The sequence below is a fragment of the Tripterygium wilfordii genome, chromosome 7 (genome assembly GCF_013401445.1).
Source record: "Tripterygium wilfordii isolate XIE 37 chromosome 7, ASM1340144v1, whole genome shotgun sequence".
Taxonomy (NCBI): domain Eukaryota; kingdom Viridiplantae; phylum Streptophyta; class Magnoliopsida; order Celastrales; family Celastraceae; genus Tripterygium; species Tripterygium wilfordii.
The window spans coordinates 2,883,816-2,895,703 of NC_052238.1; the positions used below are offsets into that span (position 1 = coordinate 2,883,816).

General features: G+C 37.6%; 2 protein-coding genes across 2 annotated transcripts; both read right to left on the reverse strand.

Annotated features, from left to right (window-relative positions):
* Window positions 1–1,287: 1,287 nt before the first annotated feature.
* On the reverse strand, window positions 1,288–8,552 carry LOC120001858 (transcription factor LHW). The gene is made up of 10 exons (XM_038850358.1): window positions 7,831–8,552; window positions 6,516–6,734; window positions 6,342–6,423; window positions 5,900–5,941; window positions 5,765–5,824; window positions 3,414–5,234; window positions 3,172–3,273; window positions 2,686–2,826; window positions 2,458–2,583; window positions 1,288–1,968 (listed from the first exon to the last, which is right to left on the reverse strand). Exons 1-10 carry the CDS (start codon window positions 7,923–7,925, stop codon window positions 1,789–1,791), a joined length of 2,868 nt encoding a protein of 955 aa, XP_038706286.1. The 5' UTR covers window positions 7,926–8,552; the 3' UTR covers window positions 1,288–1,788.
* A 1,841-nt stretch (window positions 8,553–10,393) lies between these two features.
* LOC120002461 lies at window positions 10,394–11,013 on the reverse strand. Its single transcript, XM_038851238.1, has 5 exons — window positions 11,009–11,013; window positions 10,963–10,966; window positions 10,767–10,899; window positions 10,562–10,678; window positions 10,394–10,528 (listed from the first exon to the last, which is right to left on the reverse strand). The coding sequence occupies exons 1-5, from the start codon at window positions 11,011–11,013 to the stop codon at window positions 10,449–10,451; spliced, it is 339 nt and encodes a 112-aa protein (XP_038707166.1). The 3' UTR covers window positions 10,394–10,448.
* Between the last annotated feature and the right edge of the window lie 875 nt (window positions 11,014–11,888).

Consider the following 11,888-nt stretch of genomic DNA (forward strand, 5'->3'; position numbering starts at 1 on the left):
AAGCTGAAAGTAAATTATGGATTTACACGTATACATAAATTGATCTATTAAGATCAAGCAACAAAATCTAAAGCTTTTATAGCTGAAAAACAAATTAAGTATGTACGCATGCATCCTCTCATGGAACTTATTGCTTTCTTGTTTTTACAAAAAATAACCCCAGCTTATCTTTGTTAAAATCACAACTTACCAATTATATTACAGTAGATTTTAGGATTGTCTTTCCAATTGGGACATCCTTATCAATATATACCTACAGAAGATTATTCTTCATTTTTTTTTTTGCTCTAAACAAGCCATTTGAAGTACAAAAGAAACAGGTGATGCCCCAAAATATCCACTTTACAGGCCACTAAATAGTCTTGGATGCATTAGATTATGAAGTCTGGCCTGGATATCAGGTCATTTATAAGATTAAAACAAAAAAAGACAGTCCACGTGCCCACGATTTCGCAAGATGGGCCGCAAAGGTCCAATCACAAATGCGTGTTTAGAAATTAGAAATGACCCTTGGGCTGGATTATAGTAAGAAGTAATCCAGTTCTTTCTGCCAAACCCAAGCTCACCTTTTATGGGCCTGTGGGGGTTCTTTGTTTATAGGCCTTCTATTATTGTTCCCATTCCTTTCTACTTTTCTTTTCTCATATTCTTTGAATTCAAAAACACGTGGGTGGACTGTGATGACCCTGACATAATGCTTACGTTGTACTAAATTACTAACATTAATTGATCTAGATACTCATGGTCTCTGCAGGATAGAGGGACCATGACTTCTTTTTTTTTAATGGAGAGCCGAGGGGACCTTGATTTCGTTTGCATTAGGAGGGATTACTTAATACTAAAAGATGGTTTTAATCAGAATATTCGTTTAGTGACTTTTAATGGTTTCGCATCAGAAATTTGACAATTTCTTACTAGGTCTGTAATGTGTTCTTCATAAATGATAACAAGCCCACAATTAAAGTAGTTTCTATTTATTGTCCCGACAATGGATCACATGTAATATGTTGTCGGCCTTAACCGCTTTTCAATTAGCACACATGTAATAATTGGGCTAGACTTGATTACGACATCCACTTACCAACACCACCTTTAATATTCTAACTTAATTTTGACCTCAAAGGTCGAACCCTGATTAAGATGTCTTGATTTTTTTCTTTCCTTCCACATGGTTGCAGACTTGCAGATGATTTTACAAAGCATCTGACAAAACATCCAATACCATGACATTAGTGTGGAATACCACCACCAAAACGGAAGTACTATTTCCTCGTTACATTACACGGATTAAACAGAGCTGATTGAACAGCGCAGGTTATACTTTATAGAATCAATAATTCGCATCACAAGAAGATTCTCAAAGTTAAAACCAAGCACATAGTACTAGGCTAAAGAACGCCTCTCCGCCCCCACTAGTCACATTTTCACAGCATCCTCTGTACATTTGTTGATCGAATCAACCACTCTAACCAACCATTCTCGACCCTATGGCTATAAGATTATCGATAATGTAATGTCAAAAGAGTTGGAACAGTCCGACACATACAACCAATAACCTTCTAAGAGCTATCATACACAGCTACTACACTTCTGCAGGTGGTCTTGATGGGCAAAGCATTATATATTTCGGCATCTCCCGTCTGGAGGTTCAGACTTAAATTTGATTCATGGGACACAAAACAGAAAGGTCAGTCGACCTGAAAACTTGGACTTGGATCAATGTCAGTCATGGCAAGCAAAACTGTGCCCGCTCGTAACATGTCCAGACCAAAAAAGATGGCAGGCAGTTCATTGCAAGCTACTTGGCCTTCCAGTGGCAGGTATAGAGGTAGCTGGGAGGATCGCATGATGGACCATCAAATTGTTGTTATCCAAGGCACTGCCGGATGAAGCATTAGCTTTCCCAGTTTGCTCCAAAAGAGGGACAAGCGACATAAATATTTCCATCCTTGTTATATCCCTGTTTGCCTGTATCGAAACTTGTATGGTTACAGAATAAGTATTGAGGGGCAGTGGGAATTGTATTTTGAACAAACCATCTATGTCATCAGCAAAGCAAGAAGAGACTAGCCTCCAGGCTCATGCGCAAGAGATGCTACTGTAACTAACATTTGAAAGGCAGAAAAACGATATCGTGAGAAAGGCAGGTCACCAGAACTTATCATCTTTTTCTCCAATCTAGTTAATAAAAGACGGAACTGCTACCTAACCACCCCTAGTTTCAAAGCCCGTTCATCACATTAGTACTGTTAACCGAATTTGAAAACCAATTACTATAATTATAAGACATGTCCTTTTCTATTTTCTGTTTCTTTTTGTTGGGAAAAAAAAAGGTAAGATAAGTATAAAATCTACAAAACCAAAAGGAGACAAGGGTAAGATTGTATTGTTGTCAGTAAGGACTGATTGGGAACAATAATTGATCATTAAATGAAAGATTTCGTAGAAATACGTTACCTCGACTGCAAAGTGAGCCCAAATCTTGTCATTTCTAGCTTCCATCACCCCCTTCAAGATAGTCAATCCCAAACCCCTGATCAAGTCAGCTATTTCTAAGAAGAAACCCCTTTCTTCACAAAGCATCTGGCACAAGAGGGAGCATTATAGAAGTAAAGAATATACATTAGCAATAGAAACATAAGTGTCAAATTCAAAATTAGATATTGAAGAAATTCTAATCACCACCTCCACAAGCATCTGACGAGGTGTACTCAAATCTTCCACAATGATAGGACAAACCATAGATTGTGAGCCAACTTCAAATGCCCATGTTGCTCCTCCCTCAAAGTTGTCTTTTAGAACTAGTCCACCTTCCTTGCTAATAATCTGCATTTTCAGCAAGATGAAATATAACATCTAAGACGATCCTTATCAGCAATACCAGAAAACAAAGTATGAAGTACTTCTTACGACATAAGAAGTGCCCAAACCAACTTTCATACTTCTTTATACATATTAAGATACGCAAGTATGCAACCGTTTATATCGCACATAAGTCATATTTAGTATTTACCATAACCAGCATTCCTCAACCTTTTCGTTTTACCACATGAGAAAGTTACTTTAAGCAGTATTTCACTTTTCGATGCAATAGATAATTGAAATACTAAACCACAGACGAGAATCCAGTATGCATATATGAAACTAGAGAAAGTATAATGATATCCACACCTTTGACTCCCCAGTTTGTTTTAACTTGTCTGCATGCTTCATCACACTTTGCAGGAAAAGCATATGCTTGATGGTACGCTCCAGGAGAGCATCTATGCTACACTGTTATAGAAAGGAAATGAATCAAGAAACAGCTAAAGGCAACAAAATCATGCAATGAAAATATTCACAGTATTTGAACAGCATTCATCTTCACATGAATGCTGGTTAATTCTTCAATGCACAAGGAGAAGAGAAATTACTTTTGTGCTATTAGGGACAATTTCCCGCAACTCTTTCACACGGTCTTGGATCATCTGGCGATCCTTTGGCCTTGGTCTAGGGTTTTCTCCAGGTTTAGCCCGTTTTCTATTTGACTTGCCCATTTCATCATTCCTCTTAACGTATGCAGTCGAGATACTGTCATCACGCTTTACAATAGGGCCTTGTTCAGCCCACGAGCTAATCCGGGACCCATAAATAGAACTAGTTTGAGAACAGTTCCCTACATCATCTTTACTACAGCCAGATATAAAAGACATAGACGCCAGAGTACCTAACTTTCCCAGGGACCTTGGATGGGCCAAATACTCCCCGGGTAACTGATCAGATATTTTACCCTCGCCATAGGCTGGAGAACCACCACGAAGAGAGGAGCACACGACTTTAGTCAATGCGGTCCTGCAAGAAACAGTTTCTTCAGAGCTCTGCATGGAAGCTGAAAATGCCCTAGAAACAACAGCATCTAGGAGATGATCTGTGCTGGAGGCACCAAACACTCCACTACCCAAGATTCCATCATCAACTGAGTAGAAATCAGAACTCACTTCCCGGATACTCAAATTTTGTTTTGCATCTGGTGCAACAGCAAGAAGGTTGTTTCTTTTTCCATTTAGTATTTTATTTTTAAACTCCACTCCAAAAACATCATACAAGTCATCCCGTGAGGAAGGTCGGGTAAACGAATCCTCCTTTTCAGCATTTGAAGCATCTAGACCCAGATTTCCAGTAGAATGAAAATCACGTAAAAACCCAGGGACGTGATCAATCAAAGATGTACAATCGTCCAGTAGGGTCAGTGGGATATTAAGCACTTGAAACAATTCGTTCTCCATCCTTTCCTTCTCGAAGGTGGAGTCATTTCTTGTATGCTTCACATCTGTGGAATGACATATGTCACCAGAGACTACATCACTGGTAGTTAATTGGGCCACCAGTCCTGAGAAAGGAACCTCCTCTACACTAGACGATCCAACAATATGATGCCCAGTCTCAGCTAGATGCGTGCAGGAGAGACTATGTACTTGCCCCCGGTGATCTGAAACAGAGACTGGAGTTGAAACTGATCTGAACTGTCCATTCACACCATCAAATACCTTCCCAGCAGTAAGAGTACCTCCATGCAACTTATGACCTCTGTTTCTATTTGTCAGCATGTGTGATCCGACTAAACTTTCTGAAGGATCTATGAAATTCTTAACATCATTATTGCGACTAGCATCTGACAAGAGTGGCTGAAGAATTGATGTTCGGCAGCTGGCACTGGAATCAGATGGACCATTAACACATTGCATACCATTGGCAGACTTAAGATTGTATTTAGCAATTGGCTGGTTCACCCAAGCTTCAGAATTTGATGGGATCGCTTCAGATCCCACAACTCCATTCTCTAGTTGACCTCTCGAGAGATCATCAGGATCAACCATTGGAAAAAACGTTGGAACAAAGTGCTTATCACATGAGTTAGCTAACCTTCGGGCCAAATTACGGGATTGCATTGCTGAAGCAGTAGCCTGAGAATTATCCAGAACCTGCGTTACTAAAGAAGACTGACCAATATGCTTTGAGGACCGAGATGAGGTGCAAAGTAGGTTGCAGGTGTTCGTCGTTGAAGGAGCCGCGTTCATCATTTTATAATTTCCAGATTGATTCTTTGCAACAGGAACTCCAACTGCAATGGGAACCCCAATCTTCTCAGAAGACACAGTTTCTGCATAGTCATCGGATAGAAGAGCTCCAGGAACACACCCTAGTTGGAAAATTAAACTCTTTACATCATGCACAAACCCCACATTCTCCATTATCTGAAGCAGGAAAGCAGACACATAAACATCAAGAAGAACAATGAAGCAAACAATAAAAAGGAGAATACCTCTTCAGCTTCAGGCAGAAATCAAGAATGCATTAGAATATTCAAAATCAAATTCCGGTTTTTATTTAGTAATATAACACAGACAATGATTGAAAGTGGGAAAGAACTTCTAATATGAAGCAACTATTGTATGCGGCGACATGAAACTTCATCCAATGCATCCTCGTGTTGATTAAACACTAATTACAAGAGAGCCTAAATACTTATAAAAACTATATACCACACCAATCAAAGAGAAAAATTTTCAACATTCTCTACATCATTTTTTAATTCCCTTTTCACCATTTATCAGATGAGACCACAGAATAAATTTGAATGAAGGCCCATCAAAATTAAAGAGTATTAAAGTTGCGGTGAAGTAACCTCACCACTAGGTCAAGGGGTTTACCCTTTATAAGCTGATTATGAGAAAAGAACTGCAACAAAGTTCATTTGAATGTCAGATTGAATAAAAGGACTTACAGCCAGGGATGAGCCAAGTTGAACCACCCCATGAGGAAGAACAGGAATAACAGCAATTGTCTGGAAAATTAAGAGAGTGCTTCAGCAGAGAGTAAATCAGTAAATTAAAGTTCAGAAAATAAGAAACTGCCAGACCTGCATGCCAGCTGAAAACTGCTGATGCACCTCATTTAGAACCTAGAAGCATGCACCGAAGGCAAGTCATATTTGGTTCAACCTCCAGTAAAACGGCTCTAGAAATTTACAGAGAACCACATTTATAGGAATATAAATGGAAGATACTGTATCATTTAGTTACCACTTAAAAATTCATAATCATCGCTGCAAGACCTTATAATAACAGTTACAAAATTGTCAAATTTTAAGCTTATGCATTGAGACTCTGAACGTATTCCTAGAAGTCAGGTGCCATAGCAGCCCATTGGAAAGCCACATATCATAATCATTTCTATGTTATCCCCAATAACAGTGTCTAATGGACAACCATCAAATTCATAAACATGAATTGTGTTTGTAATATGTATTCTGCTAAGGAATCTCCATTATAAAAGCCACTGGTACAATGTTTATGGCATACCTCTGGTGGATGGGCATCGGAGTTATAATTGTTTGAAATAATCCATTGATGATTTCCCGTAAATGCAGCCCGCCCAACTATACTGGAAAGCAACAAAGCACAGTGCTTCATACACTAAAAAAAACAATTTGCACAAATATATGAGCAACCAGCAAGAAGTGCCAAGATACATACCCTTCACCAACTAGATTAACCTGATTGTTCAACATCATCTTGTTAATAAGCAAATGGACTCTGTTCTCAGCTTGAGTACTTTGCTGAGAACGAACATCAGAAGAACTCCAGCATCTTTTCCACTCTCCAAAGATAAACTTGGGACTCTCAATCACAGAAGTGCATGGATGATTGGAAGATGGCAAAGGCTCAAAGTAGCATTCTTCCCATATCAACAGCCTACCAAGGTAATAGAGAATATTTATTCGAGTATAGGGCTATTACAAAAAAGAAATCTGCAAAATAGAGATTTTTGCTAAAATCTAAAGGTAAAAGGAGCCAAAACGTGAAGAGACAAATATCTATTTATAAGACTCAAAGCAGACAGAATTTTACCATTTTCATTTGTCCCTTTAAATTTATAGTCTGACCAGCCAAACAGAGAATGACAAAAAGAAGAAGGAAAATAAGACCAAAAGTATCAAACGGAGAAGACAAATTCTTACGAGTATATTTATGAACAGAAAAACACCCCAATATAGAGTAGGGCTTTGTCTAACTAATACGTACCAACTTTTTACTGAGATTCCTAGAGACAAAACAGAATAAACCAAGACACAAGATTCCAAAAACAGAAGAAGAAAAATAAAAAGGAGACAAGATTGCGAATCAAATTCAAGATAATAGCGTCCAATCAGACTTATATATATGTCGATTGGGTCTTTGCAAACAAATCAACCTCCGGAACACCACCATTAGAACTTAAGAACGGTTCAGAAACCAAACAACAAATATATTACAACCATATATTACCATCCCTCGTGTCTGTATGCTTGAGATTTTATCGGAAAGGACAACATAATACTACGACGTTTTTGAAGAACAACACTTTGCCCGAAAGAAAAGGGAAAAAGAAAACGACGCTCCAGTTGTCACATTCTGATCCAACTCAAACCTAGCTAAATTTTTAACTAGTTACTTTTTTCTTTCCCCGTAACAGGTTCAGATCAATAACAGAGGAAAACTGACAAAGAAATTAGAAAACATTGATATACTGTTTTTGGGTAATTTTGAACTCTCCACTCCTATTTCCCCCAAAATAGGTCATAATCACGCAACAAAATTCTCGTTTTCTTTAAATAATACACTTTCCAATGCACCCAACAGAGATAGCACAAAAGGAAGGAAAAGAAAAAAAAAACACCAATATAAGCAAAATGCAATAAGAAGACCATTTGCACTTGCACCTAGTTGAATTGATTATTGACCAAAGCAGAACAATAAGCACTAAAAGTATCAGACACAAGAAACTAGTTTCTAACACCAAAATTCTTACTTAGGGTTTTGACAGCCGATCTTCCAAAATACAGCGTAGGACCACTGATTGACGCCGCACATCGTCTTCAATGCTTCTCTCAACAAAAGCCCCATCGCCACCCTCTATCTCCGAGCTCAAAAATAACGGAGATCGAGTAAAAGAAAAAGTGAGTAAATTTTCCAAAATTGCGGTCGGTGTCGGAGACCGTCGCTTCCAAGTCAGAGCGAAACCTTACTGCTATTACACTAACTTCCGCGACACGATCCTCGTCCTGCCTGCTTCGTCCTTAATCCCCCACTCATTTTCCTCTCCGGATCCAAGTTCCTGGCTACCATTCTTCTGCAGCTCATGGTCTCGTAGAGCGCTAAAAGAAGCTTCTAGATACCGAGAGAGTTCGAAAAAGAAAACGAGAACGAGGAAAAGAAAAAAAATTAATATCAAATGATGCCGCAAGCTTCGAGCTTGAACGTGGCCATGATCTGCTCCATTTCTGAGCTCAAAAGTGGAGTACAAATCGAAAAAAAAGGAAGACTTAAGTAGTGAAGTGAGAGTGTGAAGAAGAAAAAGAGCCCGAGTAATGAGAGAGAGCTAGTGAGTGTGTCAAACGGAGACGGAGATTGCTCTGATTTGGAGTAGCTTCCTTTCTCTGCTTCTGTTTCAATGGTTCGGTCGTTGGTGAGGTCTCTTCACTTAACAGGTCCCGCTGTCTGTCTTTACTCTCTAGCCTAGTCTGAAATCTTTATTCCGTTGTTTCTGATGTGTGCGCCACAGGGAGGGACAGTGAAACAGACACCGAGTTTGCAATAAATTACAGTGACTGCCACTGAATCTAGAGGTGTTTTTGTCGGTTTGTGAACGGGGTTTTGTTAGTGGGGGTTGCTGTCGGGATGATGTCATCTGGGTCATTTGCTTTCTTGGCTTTTTTTGGTGAAATGACAAAAAAGGGCTCGGATGACTGTTCAAGTGTCCCTCGGGAGGGCATGAGAGAGAAAAAGAGTGGGATCATGATTTGAGAGATGTTTAGGCCAAGGAAGAAATGCTTGATGATTCATAATTTAAAGTTTAAAGTTTGGGATCAAAAAGAGGTATGATGAAAGGGATTTGACCCTGTGTGTACTGTGTAGTGCCCACTTTATAGTTTATTCACCTCAATTGAGTGTAATCTATTCTGTGAAAGACAAAAATTAAAGTTGAGTCTGACTTTCTTTCTTAGTGGGATTTAGTGTAAAATCTGTAGAAAATCAAAATTTATCAAAATAATATCTTTTTTTTTAAATGATAACATTTGATGTGTCATTAATTAATTGACATATAATCTACCTTTGCTTATTGATTGTGCATAAAGTGAAGTGACCCAAAAGAAAGGTCAGATTGCATTATTGGGGAAATTTTTTAGAAACTATGCTGCTACGGATGAGCCTCGCCCAGTCCTCCTCCATTCAATTATTGTGTGCATAGTGCATGAAGAATTTCAAAATGTACTTATTTAACTGTTTTATTGTTCTTTAAATAGAAACTAAAATCTTTCGGCCTAACTGGCCAATTTATCATATCCAATTTTAAAGTCATGGTCAAGTAACCCTGGAATTAGTTAAATCTTCATTTCCACTTGAAATTTTCTGACCAACCAAACAGGACAACCTTGTTATTTGGAAAAGTAACTAAAGAGGGGCTGTCAGGTGTGTTCGAAAATTTACAAATTCTCTTATTCACTGAATTCTACTATATTTTTCTTACTCGTAGTTTAGAGGGTATCCCTAACATATATAAAAAGCATAGAAGATAAAAGCGTTTAATAAATTTGCTATTTTTGAACAAAATTTTCATAATAATTAATAATTATTCTTTTAATAAAAGTTTAATTTTTATAAAATAATTGTTGGTTCAGTGTTCTATCCTTTTCTTGCTCCTTGTAAGAATTTTAATATGTTGTGGTTGGCTGACAACCCCAGTCATTGTCGTAACCTTTTTTCATTAAATTTACAAGAAAATACAAATCTAATACTTAATTATAACAAGCTTAGGTGGTTGTGAATACTACTTACTGATGCTTCTATTCTATATCCCATAGTTAATTTAATAGTATTAAGTATTTATTATGTATTAATCCTCCACGTGGTGGGTGGGTTACTATGTATAAACCTTAATAAATTAATTAAGAGTGTCATTTATTTAAGTTGAATTGGTTGGTCATTATAGATGGGGAGTTGGTACACTGGTCTGTCACTTGAGCAAATAAATAAACTGTGTGAAGAGCATAAAAAGATGGAGCAACACTAGTTGGAGACACATGAGGGGGGGGGGGGGGCTCTGTTACTTTAGTGGCAATCTAGTTGTAGGTAATTTTTTGGGGGAAATGAGAGTGAAAAAGATTCCTATTCAAAGTTATATGGATGTGTGTACTGTGTCCTGTTTTATTTTTTTTACTGAACCTGGTGGGCCTGGTCCTCCTTCGTCCTCACTCCTGTCCCTATAAGTGATGAGTACTTGTTTCCATTTTATAATGGCAGGAGTATGTTTTACTCAATCAGATATCCAAGAAGAACAAATATCAGGCTCTCAATAGTTCAACAAACTCATAATCCTCCACACTCATAATCCAACAATCTTATGAAAGATAATGCAAGTACACATTATTATACATTCCCAGAATTATCAAATGCAAGTTCATACTTCACAGTATTAAGTATTCCATTCAAATAAATCCATTCGACATTGTGGCTCAACAAATTGTTCTAAAGTTCATCATCTGGTGGATCTGATGCATTGAATCGGTTGTAAAGATTTACTGGATCCAAATTCGTCCCTTCCATTCCTTCACGCAATCTTGTAGCACTTTTCGGCGAGTACTCTAATGCTCGAATCCCTATAATTCAGACATGGAATGACATATATCTCTATAGCAATTGGACATACAAATTAAATATAATGAACAAACTTAAAATAGCACTTACTTTTGAACTCTTTGTCTAAATCGTCAAGATCTTTCACCCTTGCCAGCTGCCTAGATATTATTTCATCTCTGTTCAGATCTGAATCTATGGACAACAACCCCTTCTCAGCATCCGCAAATGACAGGACAAGTATCTGAATAAATAGCTTCAACTATGGACTTTTGAACATGCTGATATATATATATATATATCACACTAAACTTAAGGTTACTGTCTTTCTAGGTTAGGAACTTTAGGATAGCTCCATTAGCAACTGCCCAACAGAAACTGAGTTGTTAAGACTTCGTTAGTGGTATCTAACCATCCAAATTACAAGCACAAAAGCTTTGGACAATGATATTATAACATGAAGATTCAGGAATTCCTTAGTACATGGAGATACTGTAGTTTCGTCACTTATATAAATAAAAAAAAATCAGCACAAAACACAAAACAAAAATAAGCTCAAAACAACAAATCTAAACATGTCAGACAAGAATCGAAACACTCAACTATAACCAAAATACAAAACACTCTCAAATCCAACTAAACTAAAGAATCCCTAGGGAAAGATAGGTCTCAGATCCAACTAATTTGGTACATAACAAGAATTTAAATGAAAAATCTTACCGATTGATGAAGAAGATGCTAGAATCGAAACACTCCCGATCTTCTCTGTATTTTGCCAAGAAGAACAACAGTATATTAATATAGGTCTCAGATACAGATTTGGGTAAAAAAAAGAGAATGAAATCGAAGCTACTCACTTGATGAAGAAGGCAAGAAGAATTGAATTCGTGACACTGGTCTCGTTGTTCGTTTGCAAAAGAGCGTGATACGAAGACGATGCTCTGTATTGATCTAGGGTATTTAACAACCAAGGACAGGTGGCCCATTCTGATTGGCTTTTGGAAAAATTACTTCACACTTGAACTCTCAAGTTTTTCTAAAATTTCCATTGTACACCATTATTTATCAAGTATGTAAAAAGATCCCACTGTGAGGGTATAGTGCTGAACTTTTCCAAAAAGTGGGGTATCAAGTGTGAGATATAGCTCCCACTGTGGGTGCTCTTTATGCATGCAATTTGTTATTGTTATTGCTACTGTTAATTAATTATATGCATGCACGTTTGTTCCAACA